Source organism: Anopheles marshallii, chromosome X, assembly GCF_943734725.1.
Source record: "Anopheles marshallii chromosome X, idAnoMarsDA_429_01, whole genome shotgun sequence".
Taxonomy (NCBI): domain Eukaryota; kingdom Metazoa; phylum Arthropoda; class Insecta; order Diptera; family Culicidae; genus Anopheles; species Anopheles marshallii.
The window spans coordinates 13,840,778-13,855,324 of record NC_071325.1 but is presented as its reverse complement, the minus strand read 5'-3'; the positions used below and the strand labels follow the sequence as shown (position 1 = coordinate 13,855,324).

At 46.3% G+C, this 14,547-nt stretch overlaps 4 protein-coding genes across 4 annotated transcripts; 2 read left to right on the top strand and 2 right to left on the bottom strand.

Annotated features, from left to right (window-relative positions):
- Positions 1 to 536: 536 nt before the first annotated feature.
- Positions 537 to 4,043, bottom strand: LOC128714600 (arginine/serine-rich protein PNISR). Its single transcript, XM_053809476.1, has 7 exons — positions 3,045 to 4,043; positions 2,864 to 2,971; positions 2,695 to 2,791; positions 1,958 to 2,011; positions 1,721 to 1,887; positions 1,337 to 1,646; positions 537 to 1,255 (listed from the first exon to the last, which is right to left on the bottom strand). The coding sequence occupies exons 1-7, from the start codon at positions 4,041 to 4,043 to the stop codon at positions 537 to 539; spliced, it is 2,454 nt and encodes an 817-aa protein (XP_053665451.1).
- A 1,412-nt stretch (positions 4,044 to 5,455) lies between these two features.
- On the top strand, positions 5,456 to 6,887 carry LOC128714611 (NADH-ubiquinone oxidoreductase 49 kDa subunit-like). The gene has a single exon (XM_053809488.1). It carries the CDS (start codon positions 5,475 to 5,477, stop codon positions 6,885 to 6,887), a length of 1,413 nt encoding a protein of 470 aa, XP_053665463.1. The 5' UTR covers positions 5,456 to 5,474.
- A 523-nt stretch (positions 6,888 to 7,410) lies between these two features.
- Positions 7,411 to 7,922, top strand: LOC128706771 (uncharacterized protein C15orf61 homolog). The gene is made up of 2 exons (XM_053801717.1): positions 7,411 to 7,530; positions 7,602 to 7,922. Exons 1-2 carry the CDS (start codon positions 7,411 to 7,413, stop codon positions 7,920 to 7,922), a joined length of 441 nt encoding a protein of 146 aa, XP_053657692.1.
- Positions 7,923 to 10,978: 3,056 nt separating this feature from the next.
- LOC128718318 (adenosylhomocysteinase-like 1) lies at positions 10,979 to 14,164 on the bottom strand. The gene is made up of 5 exons (XM_053811950.1): positions 14,155 to 14,164; positions 13,686 to 14,005; positions 11,842 to 12,191; positions 11,196 to 11,767; positions 10,979 to 11,106 (listed from the first exon to the last, which is right to left on the bottom strand). The coding sequence occupies exons 1-5, from the start codon at positions 14,162 to 14,164 to the stop codon at positions 10,979 to 10,981; spliced, it is 1,380 nt and encodes a 459-aa protein (XP_053667925.1).
- Positions 14,165 to 14,547: the final 383 nt, after the last annotated feature.

The window sequence follows — 14,547 nt, the reverse complement described above, 5'->3', positions numbered from 1 at the left end:
CTAATGATTCAATTAATAATAATTGAAAAGGTTATTTGAAAAATCCGGGCTTGCCTACCTGTCCTGCAATGCAAGTTCCATATTTGCTCTAGCTAACGCTTGTCTTTACAGTTGTGTGTTCGTGCCTTTGTTTTTTCATTTAAAATTCCTTGTCTCGCAGCTTAAAGATAACTAGAGTGTGTGCTTTTATGTGTCTGGTAAGGAATTTAAGAGAAGATTGGGGAAGAGAATAGAGAAAGGTGGAGGAGGGTGAGTGTTTTTTTTTTCAGGTATGTGAAAATGTAGCGTGTGTTGTTTTGTGTGTATTTATACATACTTTCCCTAATTTATCACACTGATTTGATTCTCTCGCTGAATTCGGCTTCTGTTCGGCGAATGATCTTTCGGCGAATTCAACGGAACCGTCCCCATCAGAACGCACTACTCTTGTGCACGCTATGACAACCCCGCGTTCGCGATACGGCCATTAAATTCGCCGAAAGAACATTGCAATAACTAAAATGCCACTGCAAGACGCTTCTCTGTGGTGGAAACACTTAGAACCGTCGACGGGAAGAATATTTCGATGAGGACCGCGACCGGGATCGGGAAGGATCGCCACTGTCGCGACGGTGACGGCGCGATGATGAGCTGGACGACGGTGAACGACGGTCGCGATCGTGACGGGATCGCTTGGATGAGGAGCGTCGATGGCTCGAGCGTGAGTAGTGGCTGCTCGGTGACAGAGTGGACCGGGACGAGCGTGAATCGCCCGAAACCGATCGTGAACCGCTCGACCGTGAACCATGGGATGAACGCGAGCGCGAACGGTCGCGATACTTCCGACGACTGCTACCGCTGTCGTTATCCTCCCCAAACGACTTCTTCGCACCGTCGATGTTCGATGTCTGGTGGTGCTTCTTTCGCATTTCCTCGATATCACTCAATGCCTTAGAATGTGTCCCTCCCTTCGGACCGGGGCTAATACTGTAGATCGTTTGGTACGATTGCCCCGGTGGTACGTTCAAGTGCGAGTTAAAGGATTGCTGGCCGGTAGGCTGCCGTGCCTTCCCTTCTTGTACTGGATATTTCTGGCGGACGGCACTCGTACCAATTGCGGCTACATTCACACCGGCAGACAGTTCCAACGCTTTATTGGGACGTACTGTTTCAGCGGGCGTTGATACTATCGAAACATGCGTAATATGCGTCGTACGTACCGTGTCCCGCGGATCACTGAAACGCGATACGCGTTTATCACGCCGTTTGCGGACCACTAAAAAACATAACAAAGCAAGAGAAATGTAATGTAATAATAAAAAAGTACAAGCTTTAATTTAAGCAGATAAAAACGAACCATTCTCCTGGCTGCCACTCGCTCTGTTGGCTTGGTCAGACTGTCGAGCTGTGCTGACAAAGGGCGTGAACTGCGACGTAACGAAGCCATTACCGGTGGTTGCCTTTCCGTGCCGAGGAGATTCTGCACGCTCGGAATCGGAATCAGCTTCATCGTTCCGCTGCAGCTCATCATCCGGACCTTCATCCGACGACAGTGACTCTGTCTGCAAATCAGTGTTATAAGGCGTGTACTCAGCCACATCGCCTAGCCACTGTTCGATTTGCGCGGCAGTAGATTTGAAATTCTGTTGCCGGTAGCGTATTTTTTCCTGAAAGATAGAAGCAGAACGGAGGTTATGTGCAGCTGTATAGTGAGAGAAAACGTAAGCAGATATTAACATACCATCATTTTTTTCATCGCTTCTATATCGGAATCGTCGTCGTCCGAGTTGTTTGCACTTTCCAGATCAGAGCCAACATTTGCACTCATCGAACCCTTGCTAACATCGTTGATCGTCTGATCTTCTTCTTCCTCCTCATCCTCATCACTATCGCCATATATACCAAGGCCTGTAACAAATACTACCCTTATTAGGTATACTCATTCAACCAGAACATTCCGCACACGAGATCATCATACCAAGTCCTCTGGTATATGTTGCGCGCCCAACATTTGAACTGGCAGCCTGTTTAGCTGTTATATAGAAGAACATATACATATATACCTAACTTCAACATTTCTCCTACCTTTATACGCAATATCACAGAACCACGATTAGGACAGAGAGAAACGAATCTGACACAAAGCTCCTCTCGAAAGCATATTTACATGTATACAGTCAACTCTTTTACAACGCGTTTTATCCATTGTACGAAAAAGTTGTAAAACGGAAGCTGCCTTTCCAAAATAATTTGTAGGAACAGTAAAATAAACCATCCATTCGGTCCTGCATCTTACTGGTCCTACTGGACCTACCTACTTCGACCCGATTCCGACTCTAACTCTGCCCTACGAGTCAGAAGATAACGAGTTTATGCTATCTTGCCCCTACTGAACCCACTTGTATCGACGAGTCGACCCGCACGGTTTCAGATCCGCTTATGGATGGTTCCTACCCGTTAAGTTATGAACCGGCAACTATTCGAGCAACTTCCATATCACTCCATTCCATATCACTCCGAAACTTTTTTCATTTTTCTACTGTGGAGCCGAGCAAGAAAAAAACAGAGTTCTAAAACTCTCACGTTCGTGTTATGCGGAAATTCGCTCGATATGTGAAATCCATTTAAAAGAACCCATTACGAATGAGTTGACTGTATACACAAACATGACACATCGTTATATGCAAAGGCTACCGAAACTGAGCTAATACTTACCTTTTCGCTTCTGCACCTTGCTCTGTTCTTCCTTGGCGATGGAAAGTAATACTTCGTTTGTTGTTTCCATAAAAATTTCAGTCAATATTTTCTTCGTCTGAAATGCCACAGAATGTGTGATAAAGTTATATAAAATATAGGGAATACAGTGGAAACATTCAACACATACTATCTGTTCAATGTCCTGTTCGTTTAATGCAACCTTCTCTTGATTCGGTTGCGATGCTTCTTGCGCTACCGGCGAACCCAACGGCAAGGTTAGCTCCTCACGGCTAGGCTGTAGACAGAAAATACCAATATATATTCCCGTCCTTCTCTATTCTCCTTATTCTTCCCTATCCCATACGTACCGACAGTGACAAAGAGCGAAGATTTTGTTGGCTGGATAGTTTCTCTTCTCGTTGGCGGTGTTCCTGCTCCCGCTTCAGCTTTTGCTGCTTTTCGCGTTCCATCTTTTCCAATCCTTCGCGAATCCATGCCGGTAACATCATGCGCTTTTCCTCGTTGATCGTGGCAGATCCACCACCACCACTGCTGAAGTTCTCCTTCGAATCTACCCGGTGCACATCCGTGGACGTGACCGAACTGGTAGATGACACGCTCATCTTTATCTCCTGATCCATCAACCCCGGCAGGCGTGCCGGTTTCGGTTGCGTGCTAAACATACGTCGGTTTCCCGTCGTCTGTTGTCGCATCGTCGCGGGATCTTTGGGATATGCGACCGGGAAGAGATGACTGTTTTTCGCCTGCCACAGCGCAATGGCAGCGGCTGCTGATGCCGGTGGCCCGGACCGTTGCTGGACGTCGGCCAGTTTTTGATTGTTTGGAAGCGCTTGTGGCACATGATGGTCGCCAAGCGTTGATGTGCTGCTCCCCGAAGATGGCCATGACCAATTTCGCCATGTATCATCTGTCGATGGCCAATCGTTGGAGATTTTTGGTGGTGTCGGCGGAACCGGTATATCGCTGTCATCTTCCCGCTCTACCTCCATAGGGGCTTCACCCTGCTCCTCGAATTCGACTCCCGGACCGGATCGGTTTCTTGAGTGTGCATCGCTCGCAGCCGAACTGTCGAAAGTGTCCCGATCAAATGAGGGCGGTGGAGGCGGCGATGGAATTAAAGTGGGCATGGGTTGCATCCAGGTTTCACGCATTTTGATCCACTGCTGGGCCAGGGCGGCCCAGTCAACCTGATCGTTAGGCATGTTCTGGTAGTGTGCCAGGGAGAAAGCAGTGCTACCCGGTACAAACGCTCCCTGGTTGGGGCCATTGTCGGACATTAACGCAGAAAACAGTTGGCCCTGATCTGCAGGTCGGTTAGAGTTCGTGGCACCGTGTCGATTCATCATGTTGTACCAGCTATTTCCGACGCCAGGTCAGCATTATTTCTTCTCCCCTATAGCTTTGACCCAACTTCAAGCTGCGATACACCGAGCAATGCACGTCTGCCAAAAGAAGGGAGAAAAAAGCAATTGGAAATCATTGTGATCCATTAACAATTTAGATAATTGCAAGAAACTGGCGTCCCTATTCGGTGCGTAGGACCGGTACAACATCCTATCCGGACCAAACCCCCGTACGCCGAACTCACTATCCAGCTACGGGTAAATAAAGTTAACGCAAACTAGAAATGGCAGTCCCAGACCTCTTAAAGTTGAAATACCAGTAAAGAAGAATATGTACCTAATCAATCAAGTCAACGGCGGTGATGAAACGGCGCAAATGAGAAAAGCAAGCTTTTAGACACCAAAATTAACATAAAACTCTCTACACATCACGTATTAACATATATTTCTTCTTAACAATGGCCACTATACACATGCGTTTTGTTTTCTTGGACGATTTTAAGAATACCCAAGATGAATAGACAGTGTGACAGATTGACCAGCACAAGCAACAATAAGGTCGTTTCAGCATCCACCATCTTGCTTTCGGTGCAACAATTCGCCAACGGAAATTATTTCTATTTATCCAGCGAACAAAAGCAGTTTACTTTTTCAATTGATTCAAAGAATCTTAGTTTATTTTTTATTGAGTGTCTTGAGTCAAAAATTTTCACAATTTTCAGAACATTCCAAAGTTCTTTATTTTCAAAAAAATCGATCAACTCGTTTTGCTAAGAATTGGGTCAACCTGCTGTACAGAGGTATGCGTACTGTGTTGCTCGTGTGAACGGTGTCGAACGCAGCGACACTGACAGCTGTCAAACACGGTCGGCCAATTTCATATTGTTGTGCAGAGATTTTTTGCGGACGGGAAAATCAAACCATTCTCCAGTGGGTCTAGAACGTAGGGTAAGTTTTTAAAGTGGGCCAATCAAATGGCGATGCCGTTATTTGTACGGTCATAGTGGCGCGGTGCAAGAAACCAATTTAGGCCTATGTTATTGTTGATTTGCTAATCGCAAGCAGAGGAACTGACACTTGGTTGCGATGGCACCGAGATAACTTGAATAAAAATTCTGTCAAATAGTGAAAAAGTGCAAAACACAGACCTTGCCGACACACGCACACGTACGAGTACGTCCCGTGTGTAGGAAAAAGAAAAACACTTCCCTGAAGGTGCGAACGTTTTATCGCGATATTTTTCTCCCGCTCTACACCACATCCCTTCTCCACCGTCCCCCATCGCTTGCACACAAAAAAACGAATCACTGCTAATAACCAAACCGTGTGTGTTTTCCTTCCGTGTGTTTCAGCTCAGATCGAAAACCTCCAGCAAAAGGGAACGAAAAAACGCTCCTCGCGAGAGAGGGTAACAGCAGCAAGTAACGAGCAAGGATGGCATTCAGCGTGCTAAACACGGTCGCAAAGCGTACCGCCGCCAATGTTTATGTAACCGGTGGTGGGCTGCTGAAAAATGTCGCCGCTTTATATAATGCGCGCCAACCAGCCCGTTCCGCCGGTAAATGGTTCCCGGACGAGGAATTTATCGAACAGTTTAAGGGCCCGGTCATGTACCCGGATGAGGTGACCTCGCGCTGGAAGCTGCCACCGTGGAACAGCAAGATCGCGCCGGTGGAGAAGACAGTGCGGAACCTAAGTCTTAACTTTGGCCCACAGCATCCGGCCGCTCACGGTGTGTTACGGTTGGTTTTGGAGCTGGACGGTGAGACGGTTATGCGAGCAGATCCGCACATCGGACTACTGCACCGAGGTACCGAGAAGCTGATCGAGTACAAGACGTACACACAGGCGTTGCCGTACTTTGACCGTCTCGACTATGTCTCGATGATGTGCAACGAGCAGTGCTACTCGCTCGCGGTCGAAAAGCTGCTCAACATCGACATACCATTGCGGGCGAAGTACATCCGGGTGCTGTTCGGTGAAATAACCCGCATCTTGAACCACATCATGGCAATCGGTACGCACGCACTGGATGTGGGCGCCCTGACACCCTTCTTCTGGCTGTTCGAGGAGCGCGAAAAGATGATGGAGTTCTACGAGCGTGTGTCCGGTGCCCGCATGCACGCTGCCTACATACGGCCCGGCGGTGTCTCGCAGGATCTGCCGCTCGGTCTGCTGGACGACATTTACGAGTTTGCGTCCAAGTTCGGTGAACGGCTGGATGAGGTGGAGGATGTGCTGACGACGAACCGCATCTGGGTGCAGCGTACGGTTGACATTGGCGTGGTGTCGGCGGAAGATGCCCTCAACTACGGATTCAGCGGGGTCATGTTGCGCGGTTCCGGCATTAAATGGGATCTGCGCAAGTCCCAACCGTACGATGCGTACGATTTGGTGGAGTTCGATGTGCCGATCGGTACGAAGGGTGATTGTTACGATCGCTATTTGTGCCGCATCGAGGAGATGCGTCAGTCACTGCGCATCATCGATCAGTGCCTGAACCAGATGCCGGCCGGTGAGATCAAGACGGACGATGCAAAACTCACACCACCGTCCCGGGGTGAGATGAAGCATTCGATGGAGGCGCTTATTCATCACTTCAAGCTGTTCACGCAAGGTTACCAGGTGCCGCCCGGTGCGACGTACACCGCGGTAGAAGCACCGAAGGGTGAATTCGGTCTATACCTGGTGTCGGACGGTTCCAGCCGACCGTACCGTTGCAAGATTAAGGCGCCCGGATTTGCTCATCTGGCCGCGCTAGACAAGGTCGGCCGTCATCACATGCTGGCGGATGTGGTGGCCATCATCGGTACGCTTGACGTTGTGTTCGGCGAGATCGATCGTTAAACCGTTCAAGCACGACATATGTGCAACCCGGTTGCTAAATAGCGTTATTACTCCTTTCGCCCACTTGTTTTGTCCGTTAAACTAGAACATAAACTAATCCATCGAACCGTACTGGCGACACTTATCCTTGGGATCGAAGCTAGATTATTTTCGTAAAAATCGAAACGAACACTCATACAGCCACCAATGTCCTTGCGGTTTAGGTGTTGCAAAGCTTGAGTTATTGTAAATGAGAATAAATAATTACACTGGAACGAAACTGTTTGTACGTCTATTATTCTTTTAGAGAATGTTCTAAACTATCCTTTTTGATGATATGCTTTGTGGAGAATTGGTATAGGAATTTCTCAATATCTGATTTAATTTAAATTTTTGCCAGCAATCTAACAATCTACCATATTTGATGATATATTTGTCAAGAAGTGTGTTACAAACTTCTCGATATAAGTTAGAAAAATAGAATTGTTTAATGCTTTCTTTTCAAATATTTTTTTTTACTTCCAGCCTAAATCATCGTAAAATAATGCGACTGTTACTCCTAAAGCGGGCACTACACACCACCAGCAAACCGAAAGTATCCGAGGTACTCACGGCATACCTGAAGCAATGTAACGAACCACCCTGGACATCATACTTCATCAAAGTAATCGATGTTATAACAATCTTTGATACTATTTACTTACCCAGAGGGGATATCTTTGTACTTTTTCTTAGCATAGCGACGTCTACAACGATCAGTTCGGATGGTCACATTTCAACTGGACGCTCGATACGGGCACGAACTATCACATCCTGCGTACGGGTTGCTACCCGTACATGAAATATCACTGTACCAAGCGACCTTGGCAGGACCTTACACTGGACGATCGGTTCTTTCGATGCATCAAGGTGGCTAATTTGGGACTGCCACAGCTATTTTACGGACTTGCGGCGATGTTTCTTATACGCCACGTTGAGTACGTGCAGATCGGGAGCGGTTCAGCACAGGTGCCGATCTTTTTCCTTTACGCGGAGCACAAAGGATCGATGTATTAAGGCGATTAATAAACTGTAGCGTGGTTTCACATTTTTTAGTTAATTTTCACATGTTTTGTTGTTGTTTTTTTTATTTATTGTTTTCCTCTTTTCCGCTGCTGGTTTTTAGCAACTAATACAGGCTGCAATGTTTCGTTCGTAAAAGGTATGCTTCGTTCGCAGCCATGCTTTTCCTGTACCTGATTTGTCGTCTCTTCCCCCACCCCCTCTCCCCTCATCACCACCGGACACGCGTCCTCAATAGACAACATCACAACACTGGGCGAGGAGCTTCGCGGGTCTACCCCGCACTTGGAGGGGGGCAGCGACAAAACATTCATCATTTAAAGCGATGTTCGGCGAATATACGAGTTGCTGATCGAAAATATATGTATATATATATATATATGTATATAAACTACCCCCGGTACCCCGGAACGACATAAAGCACGGAAAATTTGTAACTGAACCATTTGGGACAAACTTGCCAACTATTGCCGTTGCGTGTTACACTACTGTTATCTACGGTGAACAGGATTGGAAGGGGATTTTGCTTCTATTTCAGGGGGGGCAAGGTGATAGAAATTCGTTTCTACTCTAAACAAGTGCACTGTGGAGTAGGGAGAGAGGGAGGGGAGGGGGTTTACCAAGAACAGGTAGGAAGAGGGTGATTACCAGTAAGTGCAAAAATAGCTATTGTGCAAAAGTAAATGCTATTTCCCATTGAAAACAGACAAAAAAAACGAAACTGCTCAACTATTAACGCTACTAAGTAAATGTAATAATACCGTAAAGAAACCACGTATGCTGTTGGTTTGGAAACAAAGTGGGAAGCGTGTCCTGTGTGAACCTTACTTTACCTAAGTTACATAACGGCCTAACGGTTAAGTGCCACATCACCTAAAACCCCATCTCATCACCTGGGACTTCTTCCAATGCTTGTATAACACCCTCTTTTCTGCCCAGGAGAACCGGACCGTCCTGACTTCACCAATTCGTAGGGCCGTTTCTTCACCCTCGCATGGTCCACAAGATATTGACCCAATCGTTTTTTCTGCTTTGCTTTGTTTTATAATTGTTTCACAAATCGATTCGTTTATCGAAGCGTTTTTAGCTCACGCACATGTGTGCATTACATATCTTCACTACTTCATAAGTGAGCTTTCTCTCTGTTTTGCTCCAAGGTTGCTTCACTCGGTTTTGTTCATCTTACAGCCACATACGTGATGATTTTGCCGGAATTTATCTTCATAACCCTTCCATCCTACACACCCTATAGAGGATAAGTCTATCGTTTTTTTATCTTTTTCAATTTGTTTCGCTTTTTGAAAAAATCGGTTTGCTTTTTTTTTACAAATGTGTTTTTTTTTTGTTTACACTCCATTGCAACTAAAACCCCCCGTCCTATATACCAATTATTGCACCACAAAAATAACAAGAACAAAAAGAAACATGTTCTCGATAGAAGCGATACAAAAATCATATTGAATCGCATCATCGCGTTGCGTCATAGCGTAGGAGAGTGTTTTTATAAGCCAATATTCGCTGGGTTAAACGCTCCCTAAAGAGAGGAATGGAGACGCAAATCTTAAGGTTCTACAAAAAAGATACCAGAACCGCACTAGTGCGGTCACCACAGTCTGGACAGCACGCGCTTTACGCACTAAACTATACGGATCGTGCCGTAGAGTCCGCATTCCATCAATGATCAATCCCCTTACAACATCTGGGAACAGTTTAGAATTCCGAATCAATTGCATAAATATGCCCAAGCCTCGCTTCATTCATTTGCTTGTTAATTGACAATTAATTTCCATTGTAGAAAAAAAAACAAATACCTTGCGAAACTAAAAAAAACCTAACAGGCGAAGAGATTATCGCGATGATTGGTTTTGCACCTGGAAATGCTTTCCAACAATTAGAGTTTCACCGCCGAATGCGTGTTAATTTCTTCTGGTAGTGTTGAAGAAATTACAAATTATTTTCGTATAATTTTATCCCTACCCAATACCGTTCGGCTATAACAAGAATATTAAACAGATCACGGTACCTTTTCGTTGGGGTCGGTTCACAATACGTTGGTTGCCGTGCTTAACATTCGGGGCCTAACCACCACACCAAGTTGTGGTTTTAGGCAGGTCTCTAGGTCAGTAGGTCGTCACGCTAAGCAGTGATAGAAGATTTGCTACCTTCTTCCGGGTTTTGCGTGAACAGACTAGATTTCATGGTCTGTGGGTGTGTGTGTAAGCGGCGGAAGAAAATCATTTTCTATATATATTTTGTTTGTTTCTACGGCGGAAAGGAAGAACTTGACCTAACTTCTGCATGAAGCTTTTGACCATGACCTAACTCTCATAGTATGCGTTCGTGTGCATGAGTCCTATTACTTACAAATGCTTCTAACATCTCCACATCGCCCGATATAACCGACGCGGGATTCTGCTCGTACACAGAATCACTCTTCGTCTTCAATTTCCATTGAGCATAACGTATTACCCCACACACACATACAGTTCCGCCTGTTGCTCTTCCTTCGCATTGTTTTACCATTCTAATCTATCTCCTAAATGCTAGAAGGTGTGTGTTTGTGTAATATTTCTTCGCTTCCAATTGCCGTGTTCGTTTGCCGCTGCATAGCTCTAAGTTACTATCATATTACATTGGTATAATATAATCGGCTCGGTCGTGGAGAAGGGGTGTTCCATAAGTTAATTTTGTGTGGGTCCCAAAAAGCCGAAACGTTCCAAAGTGATGCTCGCATTGCTTTTTCTCCCGCTTCTACAATAAATTCGCTTTGTTCTAATTGCGTTTGTTCTGCAGTTTGTTCTGATAACTGCGAATTCCGGTCTCTGTTTCGTGTGAAACAGTAAAATAAAAATTTGCTTCTTGATTTCCACGGCACTGGTTGCTCTAATTCGCCTAACGTGCACTGCGGCCAAATACCCATTAAATGATGCTCGTCAATTTTCCTGCCGCACCAAAACCATACGCTAACTCGAAACGGACCTAGCAAGTACGACTAAAGTGAAACAGCGCAACAGTGCGACCGGGTCCGGAAACGAAGCGCACTTGCTATACTAATACCTGTAGTAGTTCGGCTTGAACGGACCGGCTTTGTTGAGGCCCATGTACCGTGCCTGCTCGTCGGTCAATTCCGTTAGATGTGCATCGAGCGTCTGAAGATGCAGACTGGCGACGTATTCGTCTATGCAGAAAACAGAAAAGCAAAACAAAAAACCACATCACTTAGTATGAAATAATAACAGGTACCGTTTTTCCCTATTCGAATCTTACCCATTTTTTTCGGCAGCAAATACACGTCCGCCTTGTAGCGACCAGGCGGTGCATTGAACAGCTCGATCAGCGCCAGTGCCTGCGTAGTGGCCGAGATAGAGGCTACGAAAGACGAAATGCTCGAGCAGGACAGATTCACCAACCGGCCTTCCGCAAGCAGAATGATACGCTTGCCGTCCGGACCGGGCCAGATGATGTGATCGACCTGGGAGCGCATCTTTTCCCATTGTAGCTCGGATGTGCGCAGGCTGTTCACGTCGATTTCGGTGTTCGAGTGGCCCATGTTGCAGACGATGCAGCCGTTCTTCATCTTGTCCATATGTTCGCGCGTTACCACGTTCTTGTTGCCTGTGCACGTGATCACCACGTCCACCGTGCGGATCACCTCGTTCAGCTTTACCACACGGAAACCGTCCATGCAGGCTTGCAGTGCGCAGATCGGGTCGATCTCCGTCACGTATACGATGCATCCGAGTCCCTTCAAGGCTTGGGCGCAACCCTTGCCTACCTCACCGTACCCGCACAGCACAATCTGCTTACCGCCAATCATAATGTCCGTGGCACGCTTCAAGCTATTTGATGATGTAACAACAATAACAGATGATTAATATCCTATATATAGGAATATCTTCGGCCATTAACGAACCTGTCAATAACCGATTCCTTGCAGCTGTACAGGCTGTCAAATTTGGTCTTCGTGATCGCATCCTTTACGTTCATAGCCGGCACGGTTAGCTTGCTTGTCTTCGACAGCTGGTACAGCCGGTGCACCCCCGTCACGCTCTCATCGACAATGCCCTTGATCATCTTGAACATAACCGGGTACTTCTTCAGCATCAGGTGCGTTGCATCGCCACCATCGTCCAGTATCATGTTGGGCTGCCAGTTTTCGGCGTGTACACACTTATCGATACACCACCAGAAATCTTCCTCGATTTCGCCACGCCAGGCGAAAATGGGAACTCCACTTTCTGCCAGTGCTGCCGCGACCTCATTCTGTACCAAAGGAGGATACAATCAAATAGAATTACATTAGTTTTCCATTGTTATGCAATAAAACCAGTTTGAGGTTGTGATTTGGTGGTCCTGCCACAACTCCTCCCTCTCGCTGAAAACAGCCTTAAAGGATTTAATGACCTGATGAGTTTATTTTTCGAAGTAGCGAATACTCTTCAAACACACGAGGACCACCAACAACACCAAAACATTAAGTTACATTCGCAGGGTTTACCCTTATCTTTCACATGCTGATGACTTGAGGCGAAATATCTCTTCAACAACAGTTAACACAAGGGTTTCAAGATGCGCTTGTACTGGAATACCCATATTTAATTACATTGTCTAGATTGTGGAACAAACCCCATACAATTGATGCTCAAATCAACAAAGAGACTATTCTGCCAGTAGCTATATTATGTGGAATAAACAGATAAACTAACGTTTGCCTGGGCTGAATAGCTAAGACGTACGTGTAACAAGCACGTGATGCATCCTTAAAAAAACACCCCTTAAAACCTACGACTAGGCAATGCAGTTGTTAATGTTTTATCATATTTGCGTGAAGTCGAAACCTAGATACCTAGACGCGCGATGAAATAGCTTTTCGAAATACGTCACTACAGAACGGCGATATGCACGGAACCGGCAATTGAGTAATAAAACAACTGGCACGAAACAGGAGGGGGGAGTTATCTTTGCATGCTTCTTCCACCAAAGTGGGTACCCGATTGCCTCGGAGTGGCAATATTCATTATCTATAACCGTGCGGGTGCGAGAAGTTCTGTTCACCTGCATACCCGGTACACACTCTATCTGTTTGTCTCATCTTTATCATAGCAGCGATGTCGTAAATTAGTTTGAGCAGGAGGAGAAAATGGAAAAAAATCCGAGTACTGACCACAACGTCACACTCACACCTGTGGTGTATGTCTTATCATGGCCGTTTGAGGGACAGCGAAGGGATGGAAGCACATTTCCTTTTCTTAAGTGGAAACATGCAGTATACCACAACCGCAACTGGTGCGATTTCCGGCCGCCGGTTAGTAATGCTTCGAGTAGTATGTTTGATGATCGATTGTGTACAGTGTTTGATACAAGTCAACAAAGAAAATGGACGCCCCTCCGTGGAATGATTAGGCCATTCGACATTAAAGTTACAAAAAAAAAACATTCTGAACCGCACGCTTGTTGCAGAATTAATCAATTTGAAGGCATTGACACATACTCGCCAGAGAATCAAATGACCAATCAAATATATCTGCCCTCATTGCTTCATCAGCGTGGATGATAAATGGTATATGCGAACGCGGGGGTCCCATACTTCCATTCGACAAATTATTAAAGAGCGCCACCGAATCGGCAAACAATTGCTACGATGAGCAACCGCACATTTCGTTCCGATGACGGTGAACTCGCGCGTTGTCCGCTGGAACACAATTTAAATCATAATGGGACTCTCCTCTCCATATTCTTCCCTTCTACCGTACCCACCTGCGTTGAGTAGATGTTGCAGGCTGCCCATCTAACGTTCGCACCGAGGCAGATCAGCGTCTCTATCAGCACAGCCGTTTGCGCGTTAACGTGCGTGCAACCAACGATGTTCGCACCCTTGAGCGGTTTGTCGTCGAGAGCCTGCTTGCGCAGTGCCATAATACCGGGCATCTCCTGCTCGGCGATCTCGATCTCATGCCGACCGAACGAATGCTGCTTGATGTTGCGCACGCAGAAGTCGGCATAGCCCTTGGAATTTTGCTGAACCTTGTCTCGCGGTGACAGATCATCCTCCTCCGAGCTGCTCTCGGTATATGAACCTGCCGGTGGATGCGGAAGAGACAGAGAACAACAGGAATGTATTAGCCGCAGATGTCATGCAATTCGCAATTCGTCCACCATGCTCTCCACCGTGCGGGCGTGCATTACAGTTGATTGAAGTACCGAAGCAGCAGTTTGAAACACTTACTCATACTCATCCTTGGCAAGTGTCGCTGTTTGTGTATTCGCAGTTAACTCTGAATCTTGTTGCAAGCACGACTGGAACGCGATACTAGGCACAATGCACGGGTAACTACACTGCTGTCGGGCGCACAACTAAACCTTCCGAGGTTAGTTTTCACTTCCACCTGCAGAGGGGTTTTATTTTGTTTTGCCACACTACCACCAACGGGTAGATATTTATATCACCGGAACAAAGTTGTTTGCCACGTAAGATAAGCAACTACACACTCCAGTGAGACCGCTGCTGCACTAACCGTACTATCAGGTGTAGTGGTTTGCAAAACTTGTCCCACCGATGCTAAACGCCTCGTCCACCTGGGAGAGAAATTGAGCGGCTTGCAGGCGAACGGCACGCAAT